Here is a 23,173-nt window from a genome sequence, read left to right on the forward strand (position 1 = left end):
AAGGGCACTTCATTCCTTTTGCAAATCCAACCTCTGTCCCCACCCAACAAAGAAGAAATGAGTCTTTGCTTCAAGTCTTCAGAGATCTTGTCTTTTCTTTCTTTTTTAAGTAGGCTCCATAGCCAACGTGGGGCTTGGACCCATGACCCCGAGGTCAAGAGGCACATGCTCTCCCGACTGAGCCAGGCAGGCGCCCCATATATTTTCTTTCTTGAATCTCCAAAGTAGAGGGATGAGTTCATCATTCTCCTTCCTTCATGGCAGACTGTCTTCACTGCTGTCCGGCAAAGTCCCTGTTTCATTTTACTTACGTAAGTTTTGTTGTTGCTGTTGTTGTTCAAAGTTTATTTATTTTTGGTAATCTCTACACCCGACGTGGGGCTTGAACTCGCAACCCCGAGATCAGGCGGCGCATGCTCTTCCCACCGAGCCAACCAGGCACCCCTGTTGTCGTTGTTTTAATCCCCAGTTCCCACTCTCATTCCCACCCCTCTCTAGGGAACCATTCTTTTTTTTTTTTTAATTTTTTTTTTCAACGTTTATTTATTTTTTGGAACAGAGACAGAGCATGAATGGGGGAGGGGCAGAGAGAGAGGGAGACACAGAATCAGAAACAGGGTCCAGGCTCCGAGCCATCAGCCCAGAGCCTGACGCGGGGCTCGAACTCACGGACCGTGAGATCGTGACCTGGCTGAAGTCGGACACTTAACCGACTGCGCCACCCAGGCGCCCCTCTAGGGAACCATTCTAATGTGCTTGATGTATACTCTTTTCTTTTCTTTTTTTTTTCTTTTTTTCCTCTTAGGATTTATTCAGACCCAGGGTTTGGTTTCGTTTTGTTTTTTTTTTTTATAATTTATTTATTTATTTTTTAATTTACTTCCAAATTAGTTAGCATATAAGGCAACAATGATTTCAGGATTAGATTCCTTAATGCTCCTTACCCATTTAGCCCATCCCCCCCCCCACACTCCCTCCTTTAACCCTCTGTTTGTTCTCCATATTTAAGAGTCTCTTATGTTTTGTCCTCCTCCCTGTTTTTATATTATTTTTGCTTCCCTTCCTTTATGTCCCTCTGTTTTGTATCTTAAAGTCTTCATGTGAGTGAAGTCAAGAAATTGGTCTTTCTCTGACTGACTAATTTCGCTTAGGGTAATACCCTCTAGTTCCATCCACGTTGTTGCAAATGGCAAGATTTCATTCTTTTTGATTGCTGAGTGATACTCCATTGTGTATATATATCCATTCATCATTCCTCAAGGGACATTTGGGCTCTTTCCATACTTTGGCTATTGTCGATAGCGCTGCTATAAACATTGGGGTGCATGTGCCCCTTCAAAACAGCACACCTATACCCCTTGGATAAATTCCTAGTAGTGCAATTGCTGGGTCGTAGGGTAGTTCTATTTTTAATTTTTTGAGGAACCTCCCTACCGCTTTCCAGAGCAGCTGCCCCAGTTTGCATTCCCAGATGTATATTCTTTAATATGCAAATATTCCTGTTAGATTTGCAATGTTGCTATGTGATAAGGACTTGTGATTTATGGAAATCATGTTGCACATTTCTTCATACTCAGCTCCACATTTTATTTAAAAAAAATTTTTTTTTTCAACGTTTTTATTTATTTTTGGGACAGAGAGAGACAGAGCATGAACGGGGGAGGAGCAGAGAGAGAGGGAGACACAGAATCGGAAACAGGCTCCAGGCTCTGAGCCATCAGCCCAGAGCCCGACGCGGGGCTCGAACCCACGGACCGTGAGATCGTGACCTGGCCGAAGTTGGACGCCCAACCGACTGCGCCACCCAGGCGCCCCTCAGCTCCACATTTTAAAGATCTCTACATGTTGATGAAGATTAGGGAGATTATAAGAGATGTATTTGGTGCCCCACCCAGATCCCCTTTAACAGACATAGTGGCCCATCCCCAGCTGTTGGGAGTGTTGGCTGAAAGCCACTGGCAATGGCCACCTTCTCTGGAGAATTGCCCTTGGTCAAACGGGGGCCAACTAGTCAGGGTACCTCACCCCTGACTCTTACACTTTGGCCAGTGACGGACAGATACAGGGTACAAGAGGTCAAGGCAGGAACGATTCTGTGATGCCCCAGAGCTCTCCTTGGGGTCACAGAGAACAAAGTCTCTGGCTGAGACCTCCTCCTCACTTAGCCTTTTATTTCCTGCATTCCCTCATGCCCATCCCCCTAAAAACACTCTTCCTCAAAATCGCTTAAACAATGGGGTGTCTGGTGGCTCAGTCAGTCGAGCGTCCAACTCCTAAATCTCAGCTCAGGTCACGATCGCAGGGTTATGGGATCGAGCCCCGTGCTGGGCTCCGTGCTGAGTATGGATCTTGCTTAAGATTCTGTCTCTCTTCCTCTGCCCCTCTGCTCTGCTCAAACATTCTCTCTCTCTCTCTCTCTCTCTCTCTCTCTCTCCCAAAAAATCTATTAAGTAAGAATCCTCATCTCAGGTTCTGCTTCTACTTGACCACTTGACTATAACCATTATCATCCCAACCAGTACCCTTTTGAGAGTGCAAGGGGTTCTATTAATAATTAGGCCAGGGGAGGGCTGCCTGGGTGGCTCAGTCGGTTGAGCCTCTGACTTGGGCTCAGGTCATGATCTCACGGCTTGCGGGTTTGTGGCCTGTGTCAGACTCTGTGCTGACAGCTCAGAGCCTAGAACCCTCTTCAGATTCTGTGTCTCTGCCTCTCTCTGCCCCTCCCCTGCTCAAACTCTCTCTCTCTCTCTCTCAAAACTAAATAAATGTTAAAATTTTTTTTAATAAATAATAATTAGGCCAGGGCAAAGGGCATATACCATGACTCCCCGCCAAACCAAGAGGCAGCGTCACCCCAGCTGAGCATGCTCTGAGATTGCTTCCTGTTGCTGGCTAGCGTTCCATAGACACATCCATCACATTTTGTCAATCCTTCCCCAGTGACACAGACCTAAGTTTGCTCTAACTTCCTGCTACCAAGAAAAATAACAAACACTGCTGGAAATCCCTGGGCATGTCCCTTGATAGACCCGCGTGAAAATTTCTCTAGGATTATGGAGCTGAAAATAATCCACATGAGCCATTTGGGCCTCCAAAAAGATTTTCCAGGGCACCCGGGTGGTTCGGTTGGTTGAGTGGCCAACTTCAGCTCAGGTCATGATCCCGTGGTTCATGGGCTGGAGCCCCACATCAGGCTCTCTGCTGTCAGGGCAGACCCTGCTTCAGATCCTCTGTCCCCCTCTCTCTCTCTGGACCTCCCCTGCTCATTCTCTCTGTCTCTCTCCCTCTCGCTCTCTCTCTCCCTCTCGCTCGCTCTCTCTCTCTCTCAAAAATAAATAGACATTAAAAAAAAAAAAAGATTTTCCTGAATGAGAATTCCAGCCCTAAGGCAAGGAGGTATGGAGGCACCAAAAGTGTTTCTCCCTGTTTCTTTCATCTTAGTGAAACCCCAGGGGCATTTCTGCCAGCTCTACTCTGCCAGAGATACAGGGGTTCCTTGGGGTTCCCCGATACTGGAACCTGACACAGAGCTGACATTCAACTCAAGCTCGGAGGGATTGTGGGGTGAGAAAGTGAAGGTTACGTGAAGAGAATGATATATTCCCTCATTCATATACAAACATTTATGGATCACATATATGTAAAGGCCCCATGGCCTTGGAAGATATTGAGAACAGTAAACATTTATAGAGTTTTACTGCTTTCCTGCCCATTCTCTTACAGGGATCAAGAACATGGGACTATCTGGGCCCTCGGGCAGACATATACCATCTAAGAATAAGGAGCTTCTCCTACACCAGCATTTTTCAGACTAAATGTGCATGTGGATCAGGTAGAGATCCAGTAGTCTGGGTAGAGCTGAGATTCTGGATTTCTTCCAGGTTCCCAGGTGATGCTGATGGGGCTAACCTGGGCACCACACCTGGATTAGCGAGGTCTTACAATCACCAGACAATCATCACACCTAAACAATCCACGTTTGAATTTTCCCACTCATCTCAAACTTTCCTTTCCAGCCTTTTTAAAAATGTTGTGAACGGGGCGCCTGGGTGGCGCAGTCGGTTAAGCGTCCGACTTCAGCCAGGTCACGATCTCGCGGTCCGTGAGTTCGAGCCCTGCATCAGGCTCTGGGCTGATGGCTCAGAGCCTGGAGCCTGTTTCCGAGTCTGTGTCTCCCTCTCTCTCTGCCCCTCCCCCGTTCATGCTCTGTCTCTCTCTGTCCCAAAAATAAATAAATGTTGAAAAAAATGTTGTGACCCAGGGGCGCCTGGGTGGCTCAGTCGGCTGAGCGTCCGACTTCGGCTCAGTTCATGATCTCGCAGTTTGCGAGTTTGAGCCCCGCGTCGGGCTCTGTGCTGACAGCTCAGAGCCTGGAGCCTGCTTCGGATTCTGTGTCTTCCTCTCTCTCCGCCCCTCCCCTGCTCACGCTCTGTCTCTCCCTCTCTCTCAAAATAAATAAATAAGTAAATAAATAGACATTTTTAAAATGTTGTGACCCAGGAACCAATCAAGAATGGTACATTACATTTGTTTCCTTTCATCAGCAACAATCCCCCCATAGAATTTTTCCCCCACGGCACCAACATTTTTGAAGAGTCCAGACTACTTGTCTTGTAGAACCTTCCACAGTCTGTACTTTTCTGACATTTTCTGAGGTTTCTTCATGAGTAGATGGGAGTCAAACATGTTTGGCAAGAAGACCACCCAGATGATATGTCCCACACATCACATCACCTGTTGTCATATTGTCCCATCCCATCCCATTTTGTCACTCCATTGTAAAGGAAACCTTTTGTAGCTAACAGGTAATCTGTGAGGTGACACTCTAAGACCGTATGGATAGCTCCTCAACCTTTCTCACAACTTTAGCATCCATTCACACTCTTTGCTTTTGGGGTCTGGAAATATTTAAATATTTGATAGCGTGTGTAAGTGTGAGTGAATATGTGTGTGGGCATGTATGAGGGAAAAAATTAGAAAATCTGAAACCCATTCACGGTGACTGAACACAGTAATAAGTGAACAAGAGAGAGGGACTACATCCTTCTCTGGAACAAATATTTGGCCATTTAGCTACCTCAGGCTCTCAACAGGCTCCTTTCTTGACGTCAGTTCAGAAATTGGGAAAGTAACCCCATACAACAGGCTTCAGCAGATAAAGCCTCAGGACACCCACCTGCAGAGTGTCTCATCCCCGTCTCCAGACAATATCAAGACAGGTCTGCTCCAAGCCAGAAATCCAACCCTCCGGAAGCCTTGACAGGATCTTTCTGAACTTGGGTCAAGCCCTCAGTTCCCTGGGTCACATTCACAACCTCCCACTCTGGAGTGTGAAGAGAGATGGCCGGATCCGCCTTAGAACAAACTAAATCAAGTGCTCAGCCTGGCGGGAAACAGGAGCGTCCAACTTCCGGTCACAGACTCTCAGCTGGGGAGGCACAGAGCCATGAGGCCTGGTTGCTGGGCAAATCCTGTGGCCTGAATTATTGATGGATGAATTGATCGGGCACACCACCTTCACCCATCCATTCATGTCAGGTCCAGCTTAGTGAAAAACAGAGCCTGAAACTGTACACCATCCTCCCAAAACTAAGTTACTCTGGTCCAAACTCCTTAGCCTCTTGTGTAGCTGGAATATTGCAAAGAGCAAAGCTTTGGAGTCCTACAGACCTGAGCTCAAGGGTCTCCTTTTCCACTGCTGACTGTGTGTCCTGGGCTGGCTAGTTTAGCTTACCTCAGTGAGGCTCAGTTTCCTCATCTGTAAATTGGGACCGATCAACTCCTACCAGTATTGTGGAGATAACACACACACACACACACACACACAAAGTTACTAGTACAGTGCCTGGCATGTCCTAGGCAAATAACTCTATCATTCAAACTCTTATAGTCTGACTCCTTGACTTTGTCTGCCTTCACCATGAGCCCCACACTCCAACCCCACCTCACCACCTGTCAAGCTTGGACCAGGCCATGGGATTTTATACCCTCTGTGCCATTTATCAACTTATTGCCTCTCAGCTCTCAGTCCACTCTTTTTGCCTGCTCTGGGCTGATGGAGATGGGCCTTGTAAGTATTTCTCCTTTTCCAGCTGACATAGTTAAGCTTTTTCAGTACCGTGTACTAAAGGGACATTGGAGGGGTGCCTGGGTGGCTCAGTCGGTTGAGCGTCTGACTTCGGCTCAGGTCATGATCTCGTGGTCTGTGAGTTCAAGCCCCGCATCGGGCTTTGTGCTGACAGCTCAGAGCCTGTTTCTGATTCTCTCTCGCTCTTTCTCTCTCTCTGTGCCCCTCCCCACTCATGCTCTGTCTCTCTCTCTTTCTCTGTCAAAAATAAATAAACATTTTTTTAAATAATAATAATAAAGGGACATTGGAGGGGAATGGATCTTCCTTCCTGGTTTCAGATTGGCTTGCTTCTTGGGTTCCAGGAGAGCATACTTTTTCTCCATCACTTGGTCCAAAGTTTCTCCAGTGCTAGGTTTCTGCAGGGTGTAACTTCTCAGTTTGTCTGCCACATACTTTCTCCAGCTTTTAACTAGGGCAGCGATAACATAGCCAGGAGCCCCAGACAGCATGGGCCTGCACCCAAACTCAGATCACGTCTACCCACACCTTCTCAGCCCTGGACACACGTACACTGGAAGCTCCACAGGGCTGTCCATCTACAGAGCCAACCACCTGACTTTTGTCCGCTGGAACTGACTGAAGGGAATCACTCTACAGAAGTGCCCAAGCCATATAAATATACTAGATTCCTAGAGAGGGAGATATCTATGAACTATTTATGTCCCTTAACATGCTATGGAACACACAACTACACACTAACATCCTACACGCTTCATATTTTATTTTGCTCATTTTATTTATAGTCTTCCCAACACCTCCCCCTACCACTGCACTAAAAATGCAACAACCCTCATGAGTATAGGGACGGACTTTTGCCCGTATTCTCCCTGTGTGCCCAGAGCCTAGGACGGCGTCTGGCATATAACGGGATATTCAAATACTTAAGGAGCGGTGCAAAGATTCAATATTGGATGAATGATGCATGCATAAACAAATTCTCAGTTATTCGGATGAGGACTTGTAGGGAGCAGAACAGCCTGGGATCAAGGAAGCCGGCGAGCACCGGGGCATGGGGTCCTCAGGTTTCTCTCTCCGGATGGATGCCCACCGCAGCCGTCCAGTGTTCCTTTCCCGACCACTCGCGAGTTGCTTAGCAACTGGTCGCCCGGCCCTCCGCTTCCAATAGAGGGCGCGCGGGCGGGGAGACGTGAATGCGCACGCGTGCGCGGCGCGGGCCGGCAAGCGGGGCACGTCACTTCCTGTTTCTTTAAGGGAACGTGGCTTTTCCCTGCAGCGCCTGTCTTCCTGTCTGCGTCTCTGCTGCGGCGGCCGGAGCTGGAGTCGGACCTCGAGCGCAGCGTCGCCATGGACTCGGCCCTCAGCGACCCGCACAACGGCAGCGCCGAGGCGGGCGGCGCAGCCAACGGCACGGCGCGGCCGCCTTCCACGCCCGAGGGCATCGCGCTGGCCTACGGCAGCCTCCTGCTCATGGCGCTGCTGCCCATCTTCTTCGGCGCCCTTCGCTCCGTGCGCTGCGCCCGCGGCAAGGTAGGTCGGGTCAGAGGCAAAGCCGCGCGCGCTTTCCACCTCCTCTCCGGGACGTGACTGACGCGGATCCTTCCCCCACCCGCCCTACACGGGACAGACACTACTTCTCCCCGGACACTGACCTTTCCCAGCTTGGATCACCACCGCTTCCCCACCACATCCGGGAGCTGGCCTTAGGTGTCCCGGGATCTGACACCTTCCCAGATAGGGGACTGGCTTCTACCCGCAGCCGGACCCTGACACATCCCTCCCTCTCCGTGCATCATGCTGCATGAGGCTGTCAGCCTCACATGCGACTCGGGCATGTATTGTTCTGAGCCTACTGGACCCAGGCAGATCGGCCGCACCCTCTGCTCTGGCTGCTCATCCCATATGGGACACCTCATCTTGGGCTCTGGGTCAACCCCAATCTGTACCTGATGGGGCGCTGGTCCTGACAACTGAGTGGTACAATCCCTTGTCATTCCTCCGTTAGGAACTCTGCCTCACCCCCCCTAGGGCAAGTTCTAGGATCCAGGTCCATCCCTAAGCTGTGACACCTGTCTAACTGGAATCTGTGAACCGCGTTCCTAGAACGCCCAGATCAGGCCCCTGCCCTGCCTCAAAAAAATTAACCCAAGGATATAGCCGCAGCTGAGGCCCCAATTTTTTGCATCACCTCTCAAAACACTTGGAAGTGGGTTTGCCAGCCCCTCAGAGCCTGACACCATAGCACTTCTCTTTTTTACCAGGCATAGACCCTTCTTTTGCTGGTTTGCTCTTCCTGACTGGTAGACACCTTCTACCTTGGACCTGTCCTGGGCTGAACCCAGACCCTACCTCAAAGTAGCTTTTCTTCCTGTGCTCCCTAAAACAGTCTCTCCACCAACTTTGGCTTACCTGCTGAGGAACTAAGCCGCTATGGGCCTCTCTTAGGAGACTAGGCCAGATCCACTCCTGACCTTCCTCAGTATATGTCCCACTGGATACCTAAGAGGACCCTGGCACCTTCCACCCCCTGACTTCCTCCCCTCACCCTTCTTCCCTATATGAAGCTCTCTCCAGCCCATTACACCGGTGGCTTCTCACTTCCTGGCACCCTCTCCCCTCCTGATCTGTAACTCCTCCCTGGCCCAAACCTGAAATTGAACCTAAGCGGAAGCTGTCTTACCCAAAGAGGGCAGGTCCACAAAGCAGCTGCCACTTCGGAAACTGCTCGAGCCTGGGTTCTCAAAACATTACCCAACTTGAGGGCTGGCACCTTCCTTCCCCAAGATCAGAGAACCTGCTGTTAGCTCCTTCTGTGGACAAACACAAAGGGGAGTAGTCAGGCAGGGCTTAGGTGGCCCCATTTGCCTGCCTTTCCATTCTGCCTCTTCTAAGCAGAGTTCAGATGGCTTTCAGCCTCCCTGCCATGCCTTTTGGGCAGACACTTGTGGGGGGCGGGGGGGGGGGGTGCTGAAATAGACCAGGACAAAGGAAAGTGAAGGTGGCATGGTGTGAGCTGATCTGAGGGGCTCCCAAAACTGAGTAATTCTCCTTGGTGTCTTCTCCACAAGGATCACTAATCTCTTAAAACACGTTACTGACAACAGAATTTCCTGAACCTCCACTGTTGTTGGGGGGGCATGCTGCAAAAATGAATCGGTCAGAGCTCTGTCACCAAGGGCTTTAGGTGCCTGAATGGAGAAGGAATAACTAGTTATGTGATTGCAGTACAGTCGTGCTGCAGAGTTTAGGGAGAGAGTTGGAGCACACCTGAGGCAGGGCAGAGAGGCTTTGTGCTGGAGGTGGGCTTGAGCCTTGATGCAGAAGTAGAATTTCAGCTAGAAGACATTCTAGGCAGAGGAAACCAGGTACGGAGCTGTATGAAGCAGTTTAGGAGGTGGTGGAAGGTCTGGTGTGGCAGGCACAGAAGGTGTGCATAGAAGGGAGCTTTCGATCCACTGTAGCCTCTAAATACCTCCGCCACCGTCTCCTGCAGGGTAGGGGAGTTAGAAAGCCACATGAAATCGTAGGCAGCCAGACCCACCACCGATAACTAGGATATTCTGAGAGTTACAGAGCCTTCACCATCTTTGCTTCTCCCAGCAACTGAATGGGACAGATGGAGCCAGTTTTATTTTCCCTGTGGTTCAGAGAAAGAAACTGAGAGTCAGAGAAATGACTTCTCATGATCACTCTGCCAATTAGGGACAGAACTAGGTGTTGCTAGATCTAGTCCAGGTGCCTCCAAAGACCCACACAAGTGGCATTTGGGCCTAGGGGAGAAAAAAAACAAAACAAAACAAGCCAAACAGCTCCCTTTTTCTACCCTGACTCATGTTTCCCTGGTCATGTGGCAAGGAGAGAGAAAAGTTAGTGTGGGGGCCCAGGAGTTTTGATTTCCCACCAGTGTTAGACCTTAAAGCCAGCTGAGAGAGGGCGTGTGAGGACAGAGTTCTCCCGGGAGCCAAGTTGTCCATAACAGGCAGAGCAAATTGTGAAATCATGGGGAGAAGAAGGTGGAGCATCCAGGAGTGTGTTGGGAAGAAGTAGCCATGGGAGGAGCAGCCTGAGAGGGGTGCCCATCCCTGTCAGAGACCTGTGTTCCCAGAAGGGAGCAGATCCCAGCCCAGGCAATAGCTGGGGATCAGATTGCTTCAGAGGCTCTTGGCCTGTAACTCAGAGGAGCCCCTCAGCCAACTGGACTGGGCTCCTGCTGTGTGCCAGGCCCCGGGCTGGGTACCAGGGGTGCTGGGACAACGAAGGCCAGGACCTGCCCTCCCGGAGCTTAGTCCCCATAGAGAAACAGATGTGTGAGCAGCCGCCTAAACCGAATCCTGACATGCCTTCCAGGGGAGAGCACAGCTGCCTTTACACGGATGGGCGCAAGTTCAGCAGGCGGAACAGGAGAGAGGGAGGCGTGGCACCGAGGAGTGTGTTCAGGGAGGCAGTGAGCACTGTGATGTGAGCCGGGGCAGGGGCTGGGAGACCGTGACAAGAAGATGCTCAGGCAGCGTGCAGCCTTCCTGGGCGACAGCATCCTGAAGGCAACACAGCAGTTCATCTTCATAGTTAACAAAGCGACCACACACTGGCGCTTGTAAAGCCGCGCAGAAGTATAAAGGAAGAACCTCCTCAGTGCCACTCCTCGAAGGAACCCACTTAGCTGTTTGGTGTGTAATCTTCCAGAACTTGTCCTGTGTGTATACAAATGTATTATGCGTGTGCCTATGTGTATACACGTACATGGGTTTATTTTTACAACAGTGGGATTTTACAGTACTTACTGCTCTGCAATTTGATTTTTTTTTTTTTTTTCCTGCTTTAGCCCTATGTCTTGGTCATTTTTCTATGTCAGTACATGCAGATCTGCCTCATTTTATGGTGGGGAGGGTGAGTACTGCATGCTCGTGGCATAGATTTCCAAAGGCGCAGAGGGGCACATGGTGAAAACCCCCCACCCACCCCCGCTAGCCATTTTCCCTCCCCAGAGGCAGCCTCCCTTACCTGTTTCTTGGATGTCCATCCAACAAATTCGTGCCTTTACAAATAAATAAGCATATGCTTTCCCCCGTCTTTGTTGTATAACTTCTATGTTGTTATAAGTACTCCCTTTTTTGCACCTGCTCTTTTCACCAAATATATCCTGGAGATCAAATACGTCAGTACATACGGAGTGGTCATGTTCTTTAACAGCTACATAGTAGCCTACCTGTGTCCCACAGTTTGTTTAGACACTGGTTTTCAAAATGTGGTTTCCTAGACCAGCAGCGGCAGCATCACCTGGGAACTTATTAGAAATGCAGATTCTGAATTAGAACCGAAGGTGGGCCTGGCAGCCTGTTTTCACAAGCCCTCCTGGCAATTCTGATTTCTGATGTGTGCTCAAGTGCGATTTAGAGTCCTCCACTGGTCGTTCAGACAGGTGTCAGTCTTTTGCTATTACAAACCATGCTGAAATTAATCTAATACATTTGTTACTTCACACTTGTCTGTGTTTGTGGGATGATTTTTTTTTTTAATTGATCTGCTGGGTCACAGGCTATGTGCATGTTTGACTTAGATGGATTTTACCACATTTGCACCATAGAGGTTGTATAAGTTTTACACCGCCACCAGCAGTGACCTCAATTCCTGGGTGATGGCTGTGTGATAGTCCAGTCTCCAGGGCTTTCTGAGCCAGGTACGTATATGATACAGTCAAGCCCAGGCTTCAGAAAGCGCTCCTGGCAGGGTCAGTGATGGGTGGCAGAGAGGACAGGAAGGAGGTCGTGTTAAAGACTCAAGTGGGGCACAGGATTGGAGTGGGTAGTGCTAGAAACGCCTACGAAGCAGAGTTGTGGTGACGTGAGTGAGTGAGTGTAGTGGAAAGGAGAAGAGACCCTGGGGTCTCCAGCTGGGGTGTCAGAGGAACACAATGGTCCACAAATCCCAGATCATTTCTAGGGCATGGCCTGGAAGCAGTACTCCCAGAGCTCAGGCCGAGCCAATGACTTGACGTTGGGCATCTGTCTTCCCTCACTACTTTTGCTTCTGCCCTGCTAACTGAACGTCCAGAATGTCACTGGAAGCTAAATTTATTTCTCCTATTTGTGTCAGCTCCCCCCCCCCAACACATATTCTCTAATTACGTTTTGTGTTTCGGGAGCTATTGTGTTTGCACAAGAGCGTCTGGCTTAAAAATCCACATTGAACTGATGGAGAATCCTCATAACCTTTTGTATTTTTGTAATGGTGAAGGTCAACTGTTTTATGGCTACAGGCCCCCTGAGCATCCTGTCACCGCTTTCCAGCAGGAATTTCCAGGTAGGGAAGGTACAGGTCATCTAGGAAGTAGGAGCTAAGAGTTGGCACACTAGAACCAGACTGCCTCAGTTTGAATCCTAGCTCTACCACTCACCAGCTGTGTGACCTTAAGCAAGTTGCTTCACCTCCCTGAGCCCCTGTTTCCTCATCTGTAAAGTGGAGCTCTTAAAAATACCTGCTTCATAGAGTTTTTGCGAAGATGAAATCACGTAAAGCACCTAGAACAGTGCTTGGCATCTAGAAAGCTGTCTGTAAATGTTATGCTTATTACTGTTGTTGTCACATTTCCAGTCTCCCATTCAGACCCAGCATTGCAGCATGGGTATTTACATAGTCACCCACCAAGGAGACCAGGTTCCTCTGTGTAGTGGAGCATGTGTCCCACCTTGGCTTGTTATCAAGTAATTTTAAGCCTCTCCCCACCCAGGTCACTGGGCCGAATTAAAAGGAATATGTGGAAATGAGCCATAACACCGGTTTGTAGGTGAGGCCAGAGTCCCATGTGTTCTGCACCTGCAGCTCCCTCTGCCTTGTTCCCTACCTTGTACACAGAGCGGATTCCTCAATTCAGCATTTATCTCGCTCCTGCCCCATACCAGAACCTGCGCTTGACCTTCAGGGCCTTGCCCTGCTTTCATGTGATTCCCTTCTACACCACCACCACCACCATCACCATCATCATCTTACAGAGACTCTAGACAGCTTGTGTGATAGCTCAAGGCACAACACTAAGTATTTCCAATGCAAAAGTCATAGAATCCTGAAGCTCATACAGGATGAGCAAATCGAGGCTTTGAGAGAGAAAATGACATTCCTGGGTCTCACAGCTGAGAAGAGGCAGAACTGGAAGTCGGGCTGGGCTTTCTGACGTCAGAACCTTCTCTCAACCATGTGGCACTCGTACTGGGTATCACACCGGTATACATCTTACTTTGTCACGTGTCACATTGTATTGTGATATTCTGTTTACACAGCAGGGTCTTGGCCCGCCTGCCTGTGAACTCTCTGAGATCAGCAGCTGTCTAATTTATGTTTGTGCCTAAGCTCCTGCTACACGGGACATGCTCTGGATTTGTGGAGGAATTTTCCCAAGCCCCCCCTAGCACACTGCTGCCCAAAGCAGAAACCTAGGGCCAGGGGAGAAGGAGGGAGAGAGCCCTGCCTCTCTCTGTCAGTACCACTCATCTGCCCCACTCCCCACCTCCCAGCAGAGCTGCCCCCGGGGGCTCCGGAGACGAGGGTCTCCCTCCCAGCCCGGTGCCTAGCCCACCTCAGTCATGCGTGTTGGGGTTTGGTGAAGTGCCTCTCACTCACCTCTCCCTGACCATCATGGCTCCTCATACAGTCTTTGTACTTTACAGTTTGCCAGGCTATTTCACATCCCATCTCATTTCATTGAAGTCTTTTGGCCCTTTTAGAGGTAAATAAAGCTAGAGATTGTGCTCCTGTTTGACGGATGGGTAAGCTGAGGCTCAGAGAACAAGGACTTGCCACAGTCACCCAGCAAGCTATTAATAGAGCACTGCATACCTTGGCCATGCTTTACATGCATCATTTGCAGGTGTGTGACTTATCTGTAGGAAAAATTCCCAGCAGTGGAATTGCTTGGTCAAAGGTATGTGCATTTGTTGTTTTTTTTGGTTTTTTTTTTTAAGTTTATTTATTTATTTTGAGAGAGAGAGAGAGAGAGAGAATCCCAAGCAGGCTCAGCACTGCCAGTGTAGAGTCCGATGCGGGACTCGAACTCACGAACTGTGAGATCATGACCTTTAAGCCACAGTTGGACCACCAAGCAACTGAGCTACCCAGGCATCCGCATTTATGGTGTTGACAAATATTGCCAACATGCTCTCTGCAGGAAGACCGATTTACCCTCCTGAAGGCACCGTGGGTCAGGCCCTGTTTCCCCACAGCCTTACCAGCTCCACCTGTTAGCCAGCATGGGGGCTTTTACCATTCTGATAGATGAAAAATGGAATCTCTGTGTACTTCATTTCAAGTTTCTCTTACTAAAAAAGTGAGGGTGAACATTTATACCTGCGATTAAGAGCTTTAGGTGGTTCCTGGTCGGTGAACCTTCTCTGTCCTTGGACATGTGCAAATTACAATTTGATGCAACTGCTGAGTCGTCCTCCTCAAAAGGCTGGACCAGTGTATACTGAAACCTACAGTGTATGTGCATCCCCGTTCCCCCGCCCCCCATCTCCATCTCGTAACCACTTAACGGGCTTGCTACTCTCTGCCCCCCTCACCTTCCCCTCCTGCAACTTTCCTTCCATCCTTGAGCAGAAGGCCTGCCTGAACCAAAATCTTCCCTCTCTGGGCAACTTCCCCTTGAGCATGTTTTGTCCTGTTGGTTTTTAAGAGGCAGCTGTGAGCCAAAAAATTAATGAGACTCTACAGCTGAACATGATCCCTTGTCCCAGGCGTGCTGGTACCTTACTCATAGGACAGATGTGGTGATGGTGGACTCTCGGGCATTGTGACGAGAGAACTTCACTTTGACATGGGCAGAAGTCTCATCTGGCATTGCTAGGACTTCAGGTAGCTAGGTTATGAATAGAATTACACATATAATAGGAATTGCCTTGGGGGGAGTAGGCTTAGTGTGGTGGGAAATCTGGGAAAGATTGGTGGCAGGGACATTGGCCAGGTCCTTGAGGACGGAGGACCCTGCCTAGCAGAGAGGGCATGGAGAGCATGATGATCTTGAAAGCTGTTGACTCTGTGTCTTTTTACTATAAATTTAAACCAGAATTCTACTACCATTGATGGATTTTCATTAGAACGTTTTCTGGCAAGAATTCTATGAAGCTGATACAATCCCTGTGCTGCACTGTTGCTCTACTTTCATCTTTTTCCGTTTTTAAAGTACTGACATTATTTTGACTACATTCAGGTTTTTTTTCATGTAAATATTTATCCTCTGTCATCTCTTCACCCAAATCGCATTGTCACCAACTATGGCATCTGCCATTGTAGATTTAATTGTGGCTTTTACTCTTACCAGATTCACTTTTCCCAGTCAGATTCCTTAAGTATTGTCCAGATTTGCTTCTTAGAGTTGGTGTCTTCCCACATACGGTGTCCGCAGCTGTTGTTGATTTGTTTCTACTCCTACCTATTGGATAAAAAATTCATCCTGTTGAGCTAATCCAGAAGGAAATTGGGAATAGTTCTCACGAGGTCTAGGACTACTCTAGTGTTACCGGTTTCCAGGGTTTTTTCTCTCGGTTATCATACACTGGAACTGCTCCTGTTGTCACCCTTCTCCCCAGATGGGCCACATGTCCTCCCTGGACTGTCCCTGTCGGGGTCCAGATCTCCCCAATGGCAAAATGGCAGGGTAGACCATCTTGCTCCAGACCGTCTTTGTCACACGGACAAGTCTTGGGTCCGGAAGACGTGGAGGGGAAGGAGGTGAATGAGCTGTGGCCTTTGGAGGCCCGAACCACAACCCCTGCTCACAGCCACCTTTCTTGTCTGCTCCAGAATGCCTCGGACATGCCTGAGACTATCACCAGCCGGGACGCCGCCCGGTTCCCCATCATCGCCAGCTGCACGCTTTTGGGGCTCTATCTCTTTTTCAAAGTAAGTCCTTTGCCACCTGTGTGTCATTTGGTTTCGATAACTTTGTTTTGTTTTGTTTTGTTTTGTTTTTCCCATCACAGGCGACATGCATGTTCATTTGTAGAAAATAAAGAGCAGGGGGAAAACCATTAATCATTCACCCCTAGACCGACTCTATAGAGATAACCACTGACGGTGTTTGGAACTCATTCCCATGGTCTTTATTTCTCTTCTCCATGTAGCTCTTGTGTTTTGTTTTCACGACGCTGTTTTGGTTGCACTGTCGTGTTCATGCTGGGACGGGGTGTGTAGCTTGTGTCTCCGCCACGCCTCTGCCCTACTAATTGCCTTCTTTTTCTTTTTTTTTTTCTTTCTTTTTTTTTTTTTTTTTAATTTACCGAGGTTTATTTTCCCAATAAAAGTTACACAGGCTCAGTGTTGAAAACCTGGAAAACACAGAAAAGTAAAAAGGGGAAAACAGCAGTCATCCAAAACCCCACCACCAGAGACAATCACAGATTCCCTTTGGAGGTGTGTCCTTGTTCTGTCTTCCCGGTGCGTGGTTGTCCGTCGCTGTGGCCGCGCGGCCGGCGTACTCACTTGCGTAGCTGCTGCTTTCCCTCCCCACTAATGACGTCATGGGCATTCGCTCACGTGACCTCAAACTCTTCTTACGCTTCCGTGTTTTTTTTAACGCAGCACGTAATATCTCCCGACTGTGAAAGCAGTGGTATCTGCGAAAAACTTAAAGGGAGGGGAAGATATCAAGAGAGGGAAGAATACGCAGAGGTGACGATCGTTGTTAACATTTGGGCAGGTCTCCTTCCAGGCTTTTAACACGCACACTTTTAACGTAATTAATCGTCCTCTTGTAACCGAAGCGGTGTGTCTTTTGGTTTTGCGGTAGTGCTGCGTCACACGCGCTTTTGTCCTGGTCACTGAAAGTTCCTCAAGAAGGACTTTTAATTTACATTTAAGACATGTTTTCATTTTTAAATGTTTTTATTTTTGAGAGCGAGAGAACAGTGCAGGAGGGGCAGAGAAAGAGGGAGACACAGAACCCGAAAGCAGGCTCCAGCGTCTGAGCTGTCAGCACAAAGCCCGACGCGGGGCTCGAACTCACAGACTGTGAGATCATAACCTGAGCCGAAGTCAGGCGCTCAACCAACTGAGCCACCCAGGCGCCCCTAATTTACATTTTAAAAATACACGTAGATGGTTAAAACACTGTTTTCAGTCTAAGGGAAGGTGTCAGTGAGCCGTAAGCTTCTCCCTAGCGTAGCGTCTTGTGAGTCATACGCGTAAATCTACGTTTATGCAAAAATTTAAAAGCATAGATCTGTGTCAGATAAAGGGTTCTTACCACGGAGATATTTTTGTATCAGCAAAAGTCACATCTACCTCATTCTTTTTAGCAGCTGCTTGTGGTTGTATCTTACAGAGGTGGCCCCGAGGGATATCTAATGCTGGGCTGTCACCGCAGGGCCGTGTGAACATCACGCACAGTATTTTGGCCCGGCCCGTATTCTCAAGTGTTTCTGCAGCGGGAGAAGCAGGTCACATACCACCTCCACTTGTCATTTGAATAGATAGTGCCAGATCCCTCCGAAAAGACTGCACTCATTTACATTGCCTCTAACAGTTAGGAGTATGCTGACTCCCCTGTACTTTCACCTGCATGGAGCAGTATCTGAATTCTTTCCCAGTCTGTGAGTGAGTCAGAAACATAATTTTTAACGCCGGTTTGCTGTTCCATCGCTCCCTCGTTGTTGGATCAGAACTGCACTTCTTAACGGTTTCAGGATACCCCCACAAGCAGATTCCCCACAGCTCACCTCCAGCATCCCCCTCACTTTAAACAGAAGAGGCCATCCCAGTTTTTACTCTTAAAAATAAGAGTGCATCAAATAACGTTAGATATTGACTGATGGGTTTTTTTCCTGGACCTCGGGTGAAGAGTTGAATTTATTCCCTGCTTTGGTTCACAGCCCACGATCATGCGTCTGTGCCAGGCTCCCCTTCACCCCTAGTGCCCGCCTCCATTTCCCACCTCATCTCCCTCTCCACGAGCAGCACCTGCTCTGATGCGTTTGCTTTATGTCCTCAGATGTGTGTCTCCTTATAAAATGTACGGTGTTAGTATATCTGTGTGTGCCGAGAGTCTAGCTTCCCTAAATAGAACTGTGTGGTACATCTCCCTGTATGCTTTCTCTCCCCCCTATACTTCTTTTTTTTTTTAATGTTCTTATTTTATTTTTGAGACAATGCGAGAGACAGAGTGCAATCAGCGGAGGGGCAGACAGAGGGAGACACAGAACCCGAAGCAGGCTCCAGGCTCCGAGCTGTCAGCCCAGAGCCTGACGCGGGGCTCGAACTCACAAACCGTGAGATCATGACCTAAGCCGAAGTCGAACGCCTAACCAACTGAACCACTCAGGCGCCCCAGCCCCTATACTTTTGAGAGAGCTCTGTGGCTGTCTCTACATCCAGCCCATTGCCCCCAACTTGGCTTTTGGCAGATAATTCTCAAGTCTCTGCCGTGCTGAGTGCCAGGGATACATACCCAGGCCCTTGCCTCAAGACCTTCTAACATTTTTACTACTTAGGATTCTTTCCTTCAGCCAGGTTCCCTCTGAGAAAAATTTCTGGCAGCAGAAGGCATGGGCATTTTTCTTTAAAGCACTGGATGCTCAGCCTGTCCCCCTCTCCAGGTAGGTAAGCCCCAGCCTGCCCTGTGGCAGAGGACACAGCATACCTCTTGCCCACGTCTCTAGAGGGTCCATACTGAGATTTCTGAGAGGCAGCTGGACAACACAGCCAGCCAACTCTGGGCTGGCGGCTTGTGGAGTGGTTTGCCAAACGGTGGTAGCCCTCAGCCCCTTTCCTCCTCTCCCGCCGGGTGGGACAGAGAGAGTTTGTAACGTTTTTCAATATCCTAAAATTTATCTTCTCCTTACCTCATTCAAAACTGATTATTCGAGGCAGCTTATAAAAATTATACCCAACAGTGTAAGGAAAAAAAGTAAAGGAAGAAATTGGGGTGAAGGAGAGAATTAAAACAGGAGAAAACAAAGCCTTGGGTAAGGACCACACCCTGACCCCAGGCTCTAAACTTGAAAGACTTGTACTCTTGTCAGAGTGACTCTGAAACCCGTGTGGCTCTGAGTTTCTAACAGCTAAAGCACAAAGAAAGCCAGACCTGGTGCACCATTCACAGGCCGCACAGTCAACCCACTGGGTAGCTCAGAGTTGCAGCCAGAGAGGTTTCGCCAAGGGCCCACGTGAAAGGAACGCAGCCGAGAGGTTATGCCGCATCTTCTAAAACACGGCCCACATGCCATGGAATATGTCCATGGGGCCTTTTCTTTTCCTAGTCACATTATAGGCCACTGCTTTGCTTATCTATTCATTCTGCAAACATTTATTGAGTGCCTGCTATGTACAAGGCCCAGAGTGAGAAAAACAGCTGACCCATCCCTGCCCTCGAGGAGCTTCTTATTAATTGGTGGAGGTGGACACCAGTCAATCACATCGATAAATGTGGAGTGACGGTCCCGGGAAGCATCGCAGGGGCAAGGTCTGTAGCACCAGGGAAGCACGGAAGAGCCAGCCTAGCTAGCGGGAACCTGCTCCTGCCCCCACCCCACCCCTGCACCCCCCATCTCAGACAGCAGCACCTCCGCTTCTGCCGGTCCAGAACAGATCTGGAATCTGACTGCTGCTCATCCCTTCCCTCCGTCCCCCAGCTGAGGGCACCATCCTCCATCCGCCGACTATGCAGTGCCCTCCTCACCAGGCTGTCTGCTTCCCCCTTTGCCCTGTGGAGTCCGTCTTCCACACAGCAGCATGGGATCCTCTCACGCCGTCAGGTCAAGTCATAGCCCTGCCCTCAGCCTCCAATACCAGCCTGCCTCACCCAGAAGAATCTAGTTTTTCTCGTGGCACTGCAGGGTTTCTCTCCCTCTTACCTTCCCAGCTTCATCTCCTGATACACCATCCCATTACTCCTTCGGCTCCAAGCTCACAGGCCCTCACTGTTCCCCACACACATAAGCAATGTACCCACCTCAGGACCTTTGCACTCACCCTCACCTCTGCCCCAAATGCTTCCCCTGCCCGCCCCCCGCCCCCCCCCCCCCCCCACCGGCCCTCCAGTATCCTCACAGCAGCTCTCTTGCTTCGTTAAGGTTCTACTCCTGAACAACAGAAATCTCTTCCCATTGGGAGGCTTTCCCTGGCCACTTGTCTACAGGAGCAGCTCTCCCCTCTTCTCTCTGTCTCCTTGCCCGGCTCTGCTTTTCTGAGCAGCGTTACCCCCTGACAAAATATAGTGCGTATTTGTTTCTTTTGGGATTCTTTGGCTCATGAACTCCACGAGGGCAGGGACTTGTATGCCTCATTCCTTGCTGTATCCCCAGGGGCTCTCACGATGCCGTGCGCATAGTAGGCAGTCAGTAAATGTGAGCTGAATTGATGAGGGGTGGTTGTACCCAGGAGAGCTGCTCCGAGCTGAGAGCTAAAGAGGGAAGGGTGGTCTAGGCGAGGAGAGAAGAGTGTGTACACAGGCTGGCTAACTGTGCCGGGGCTGTGGCGCCGACAAGGCCCTGCAGAAGGGCCACTGTGGCCACAGCAAATGAGCCGCAGCTGAGAAGGTCTGCAGTGACCGTCGGGGGTGGTGAGGGCCGAAGTGAGCGTATGAGTCTCAAGCTTATGAAAGCGAGGCTTGAAGTAGGGGAGCAGCAAGGGGAGACAGGCATTTAGAAAGATTCCATAACAGCCTCCTTGCGAGTGCTGGTGCCCCTTTGCCCCATACCACGGCTACAAACCCTCCTAAAAACAAACTCAGCAGAGGGTGCGGAAAACATGGAGTGAGATGGCAGAGGCTTCCCAGACTCCTGAATTCACAACAGTGACAGCTGGCTTCAGAACATGGTGAAAGAGAGCTTGACAGTAAGGCCGAGAAGCAGAAGTCAGGGCCTGCTGTCGTAACTTCCAGCCATCACCATGGGAGGAGTCGTCCAGAAGCACATAAACGTAGAGGATGGAGCCAGGCACGAGTGACTTGTAACTAGTGTGCTTGGGGCGTTGGTGACCGCCGTAGGGGGCTCCCTAGATATTTGGGCAAGGAGAAGGAAACTTGGAAGAGGGCATTCTGAGGTTCAGATGACTGCCTTGGGACTCTGCACTCCAGACTGTCCTCCCCTGTGATTCCCACCTGAGGACGCTGAGCACAAATCTATTGCCTGTCTCCCGATAGCGGGGCCACCAAGCCCAAAAGTACAGACTCCTTTGCGAGTGCATCTGGGGACCTGAGGCTCCTCCCTTCTTCTCTATAGCCACAGGAGCTAGAAGGCCCCAGCACTCCCTGAGGTTCTTCCTGACACCGTTCCCTAACTCCAGCGGGTGAGACCAGCCTGGAGAAGAGAAGCGGGGACTCTGGTTTCCTCCTAGCCACTGGCAACCCTGACTTCCTGTTTCTTTTTTTATTTCTGCCTCAGATATTTTCCCAGGAGTACATCAACCTCTTGCTGTCCATGTATTTCTTCGTGCTGGGGATCCTGGCCCTGTCCCACACCATCAGGTCAGAAGGCATCTCTGCAACATTTGAAGCAGCTTTCTCAGGAACCAGTACAGGGTCTTGGATGAGAACATGACCTTTGGCGTCATTCAGAGCCAGGTTTGAATCCTGGCTGTAAAACCCAAGGGCACCTTTCCCCTGTGTTACACCGTGGATGACCTAGAACAAGAACCTTAACCTCTGGGGGACACAGTTTCCTTACAAGGAGTCATAAGAGTATCCAGTGGGTGTTTCCCACCAGCACGGTTGTTGGGAAAGTTAATTTGTGAGCAGTAACGTGATGTCAGTCGTCACGGTGCTGAGGTGGGGAATACCAGTGCCACCTGCCAGGTGTTGTAGGCTGTTGTGCACCAAGCACTGAGCCCGGCTTCTCCCACGTGATCTTATTTCATAATGAGAGAGAGGTAGTATAGTGAGAAGAGTGCAGGCTCTGGAATTTGATTACCTGAATTTGAATCCAGACTCTGCTACTTAATAGCCCTGTGGCTTTGGGCCAGGTATTTAATCTCTCTGGCCTCAATTTCCTCACCTGAACGTGGAGGAAAATAACGGAACCTTCCTCGTGGGTCGTGTGGAAAGCTTTTTGCATAGCATCTGGCACCTGATGTGTCCGGTGACTTAACTGTCGTTGCCATTATTACCTGTGCTCATCTGCCAGGTCACTTTATGAGGTTAGCTGTTGCTTTTAATCTGTGTTATCTTCAGAAACTGAAGCTCAAAGAGATTAAGGAATTGGCTAGGATCACACATTGGATAAGCAGCAGAGCCAAGATTCAAATCCAGGTCTGGGTGACCCCAGAAGCCCATCTTCTCACTGCCAGCCTGCTAAGACTGCCACGTGCTTATGTCCGTTCTGTGGGGATGAAGGACCTAGGCCAGAGGCCCTCAGGGGGTGCTGCTGTTAACGTTGTGGACAGGCCAGTTCTCCGTGTGTTGTAAACATTTGGCATCCCTAGCCCTGCTTACCAAATGGGAGTTGTGTCCCCAGCCCATCCCCTAGCTTGTGACTACAAAAGCGTCCCCAGCTGTTTTCACCTGATCCCTTGGGGTGGTACAGCCTCAGGTTGAGAACCACTGACCATGAGGTGGCCAGCAGACCAGGAAGTTCCCAGAAGGAAGGAACTCAATTTGTAGTCAACTTTGAAGGGTAGGAAACCTGGAAGAGGTGTGAAGGAGAGGGGGAAGCCAGGAGCTGGAAGGTCTGTATGCAGTGAAGGCACAGTCAGGATCTTTCCACAGTAGTCAGAGAGAAAGCTAGAGAGGAAGCGCAGGGCCTGCTCACCAAAGGCATTGGAAGCCATTTGAGTTTGACTTTGCTCCTCTAGGCACACTGGCAGAACAGTGTGGTTGGTAATCAAGAGTGTGGGTTCAAGAGACAGTTGGCCCTGGGACCAAGGCCGGCTCTGCCGGCTGCATGATTTGTGTAAGTTTCTCAAGCCATCTGAGCATCAGTTTCTTCACCTATAAGACAGAGGCACTACAGCACCTCCTCATTGGGGCGTGGGAAGGAGCAAGCGAGCCACATCTATCACCTGCCTGGAGCTCGGTGCTGGGCACACTGTGAGTTGTGCTTCTGGCCCAGGGTCGCATACTTGAACTCTGGTCTTTTGACTGAGTTCATTGTTGTCTTCAACTAT

General features: G+C 49.7%; 1 protein-coding gene across 9 annotated transcripts in view; it reads left to right on the forward strand.

Moving 5' to 3' along the window:
• Positions 1-7,322: 7,322 nt before the first annotated feature.
• HM13 (histocompatibility minor 13) overlaps positions 7,323-23,173 on the forward strand; it is a 38,855-nt gene continuing 23,004 nt past the window's right edge. For 2 of the 9 annotated variants that reach the window (XR_015249428.1, XM_086701915.1), the window contains exons 1-4: positions 7,323-7,618; positions 15,881-15,979; positions 16,361-16,489; positions 21,457-21,539. Coding sequence is in view for 5 of the 9 variants with exons in the window: in XM_086701915.1 (XP_086558041.1) it covers positions 7,436-7,618; positions 15,881-15,979; positions 16,361-16,489; positions 21,457-21,539 (494 nt within the window). In the remaining 4 variants the exon portion in view is untranslated. The remainder of the gene's footprint in view (positions 7,619-15,880; positions 15,980-16,360; positions 16,490-21,456; positions 21,540-23,173) is intronic. The other 7 variants (XR_015249429.1, XM_086701912.1, XR_015249431.1 and 4 more) reach the window with 5 other exon arrangements.

Source organism: Puma concolor, chromosome A3 (genome assembly GCF_028749965.1).
Source record: "Puma concolor isolate L17-30 chromosome A3, mPumCon1.1.hap2, whole genome shotgun sequence".
NCBI lineage: Eukaryota > Metazoa > Chordata > Mammalia > Carnivora > Felidae > Puma > Puma concolor.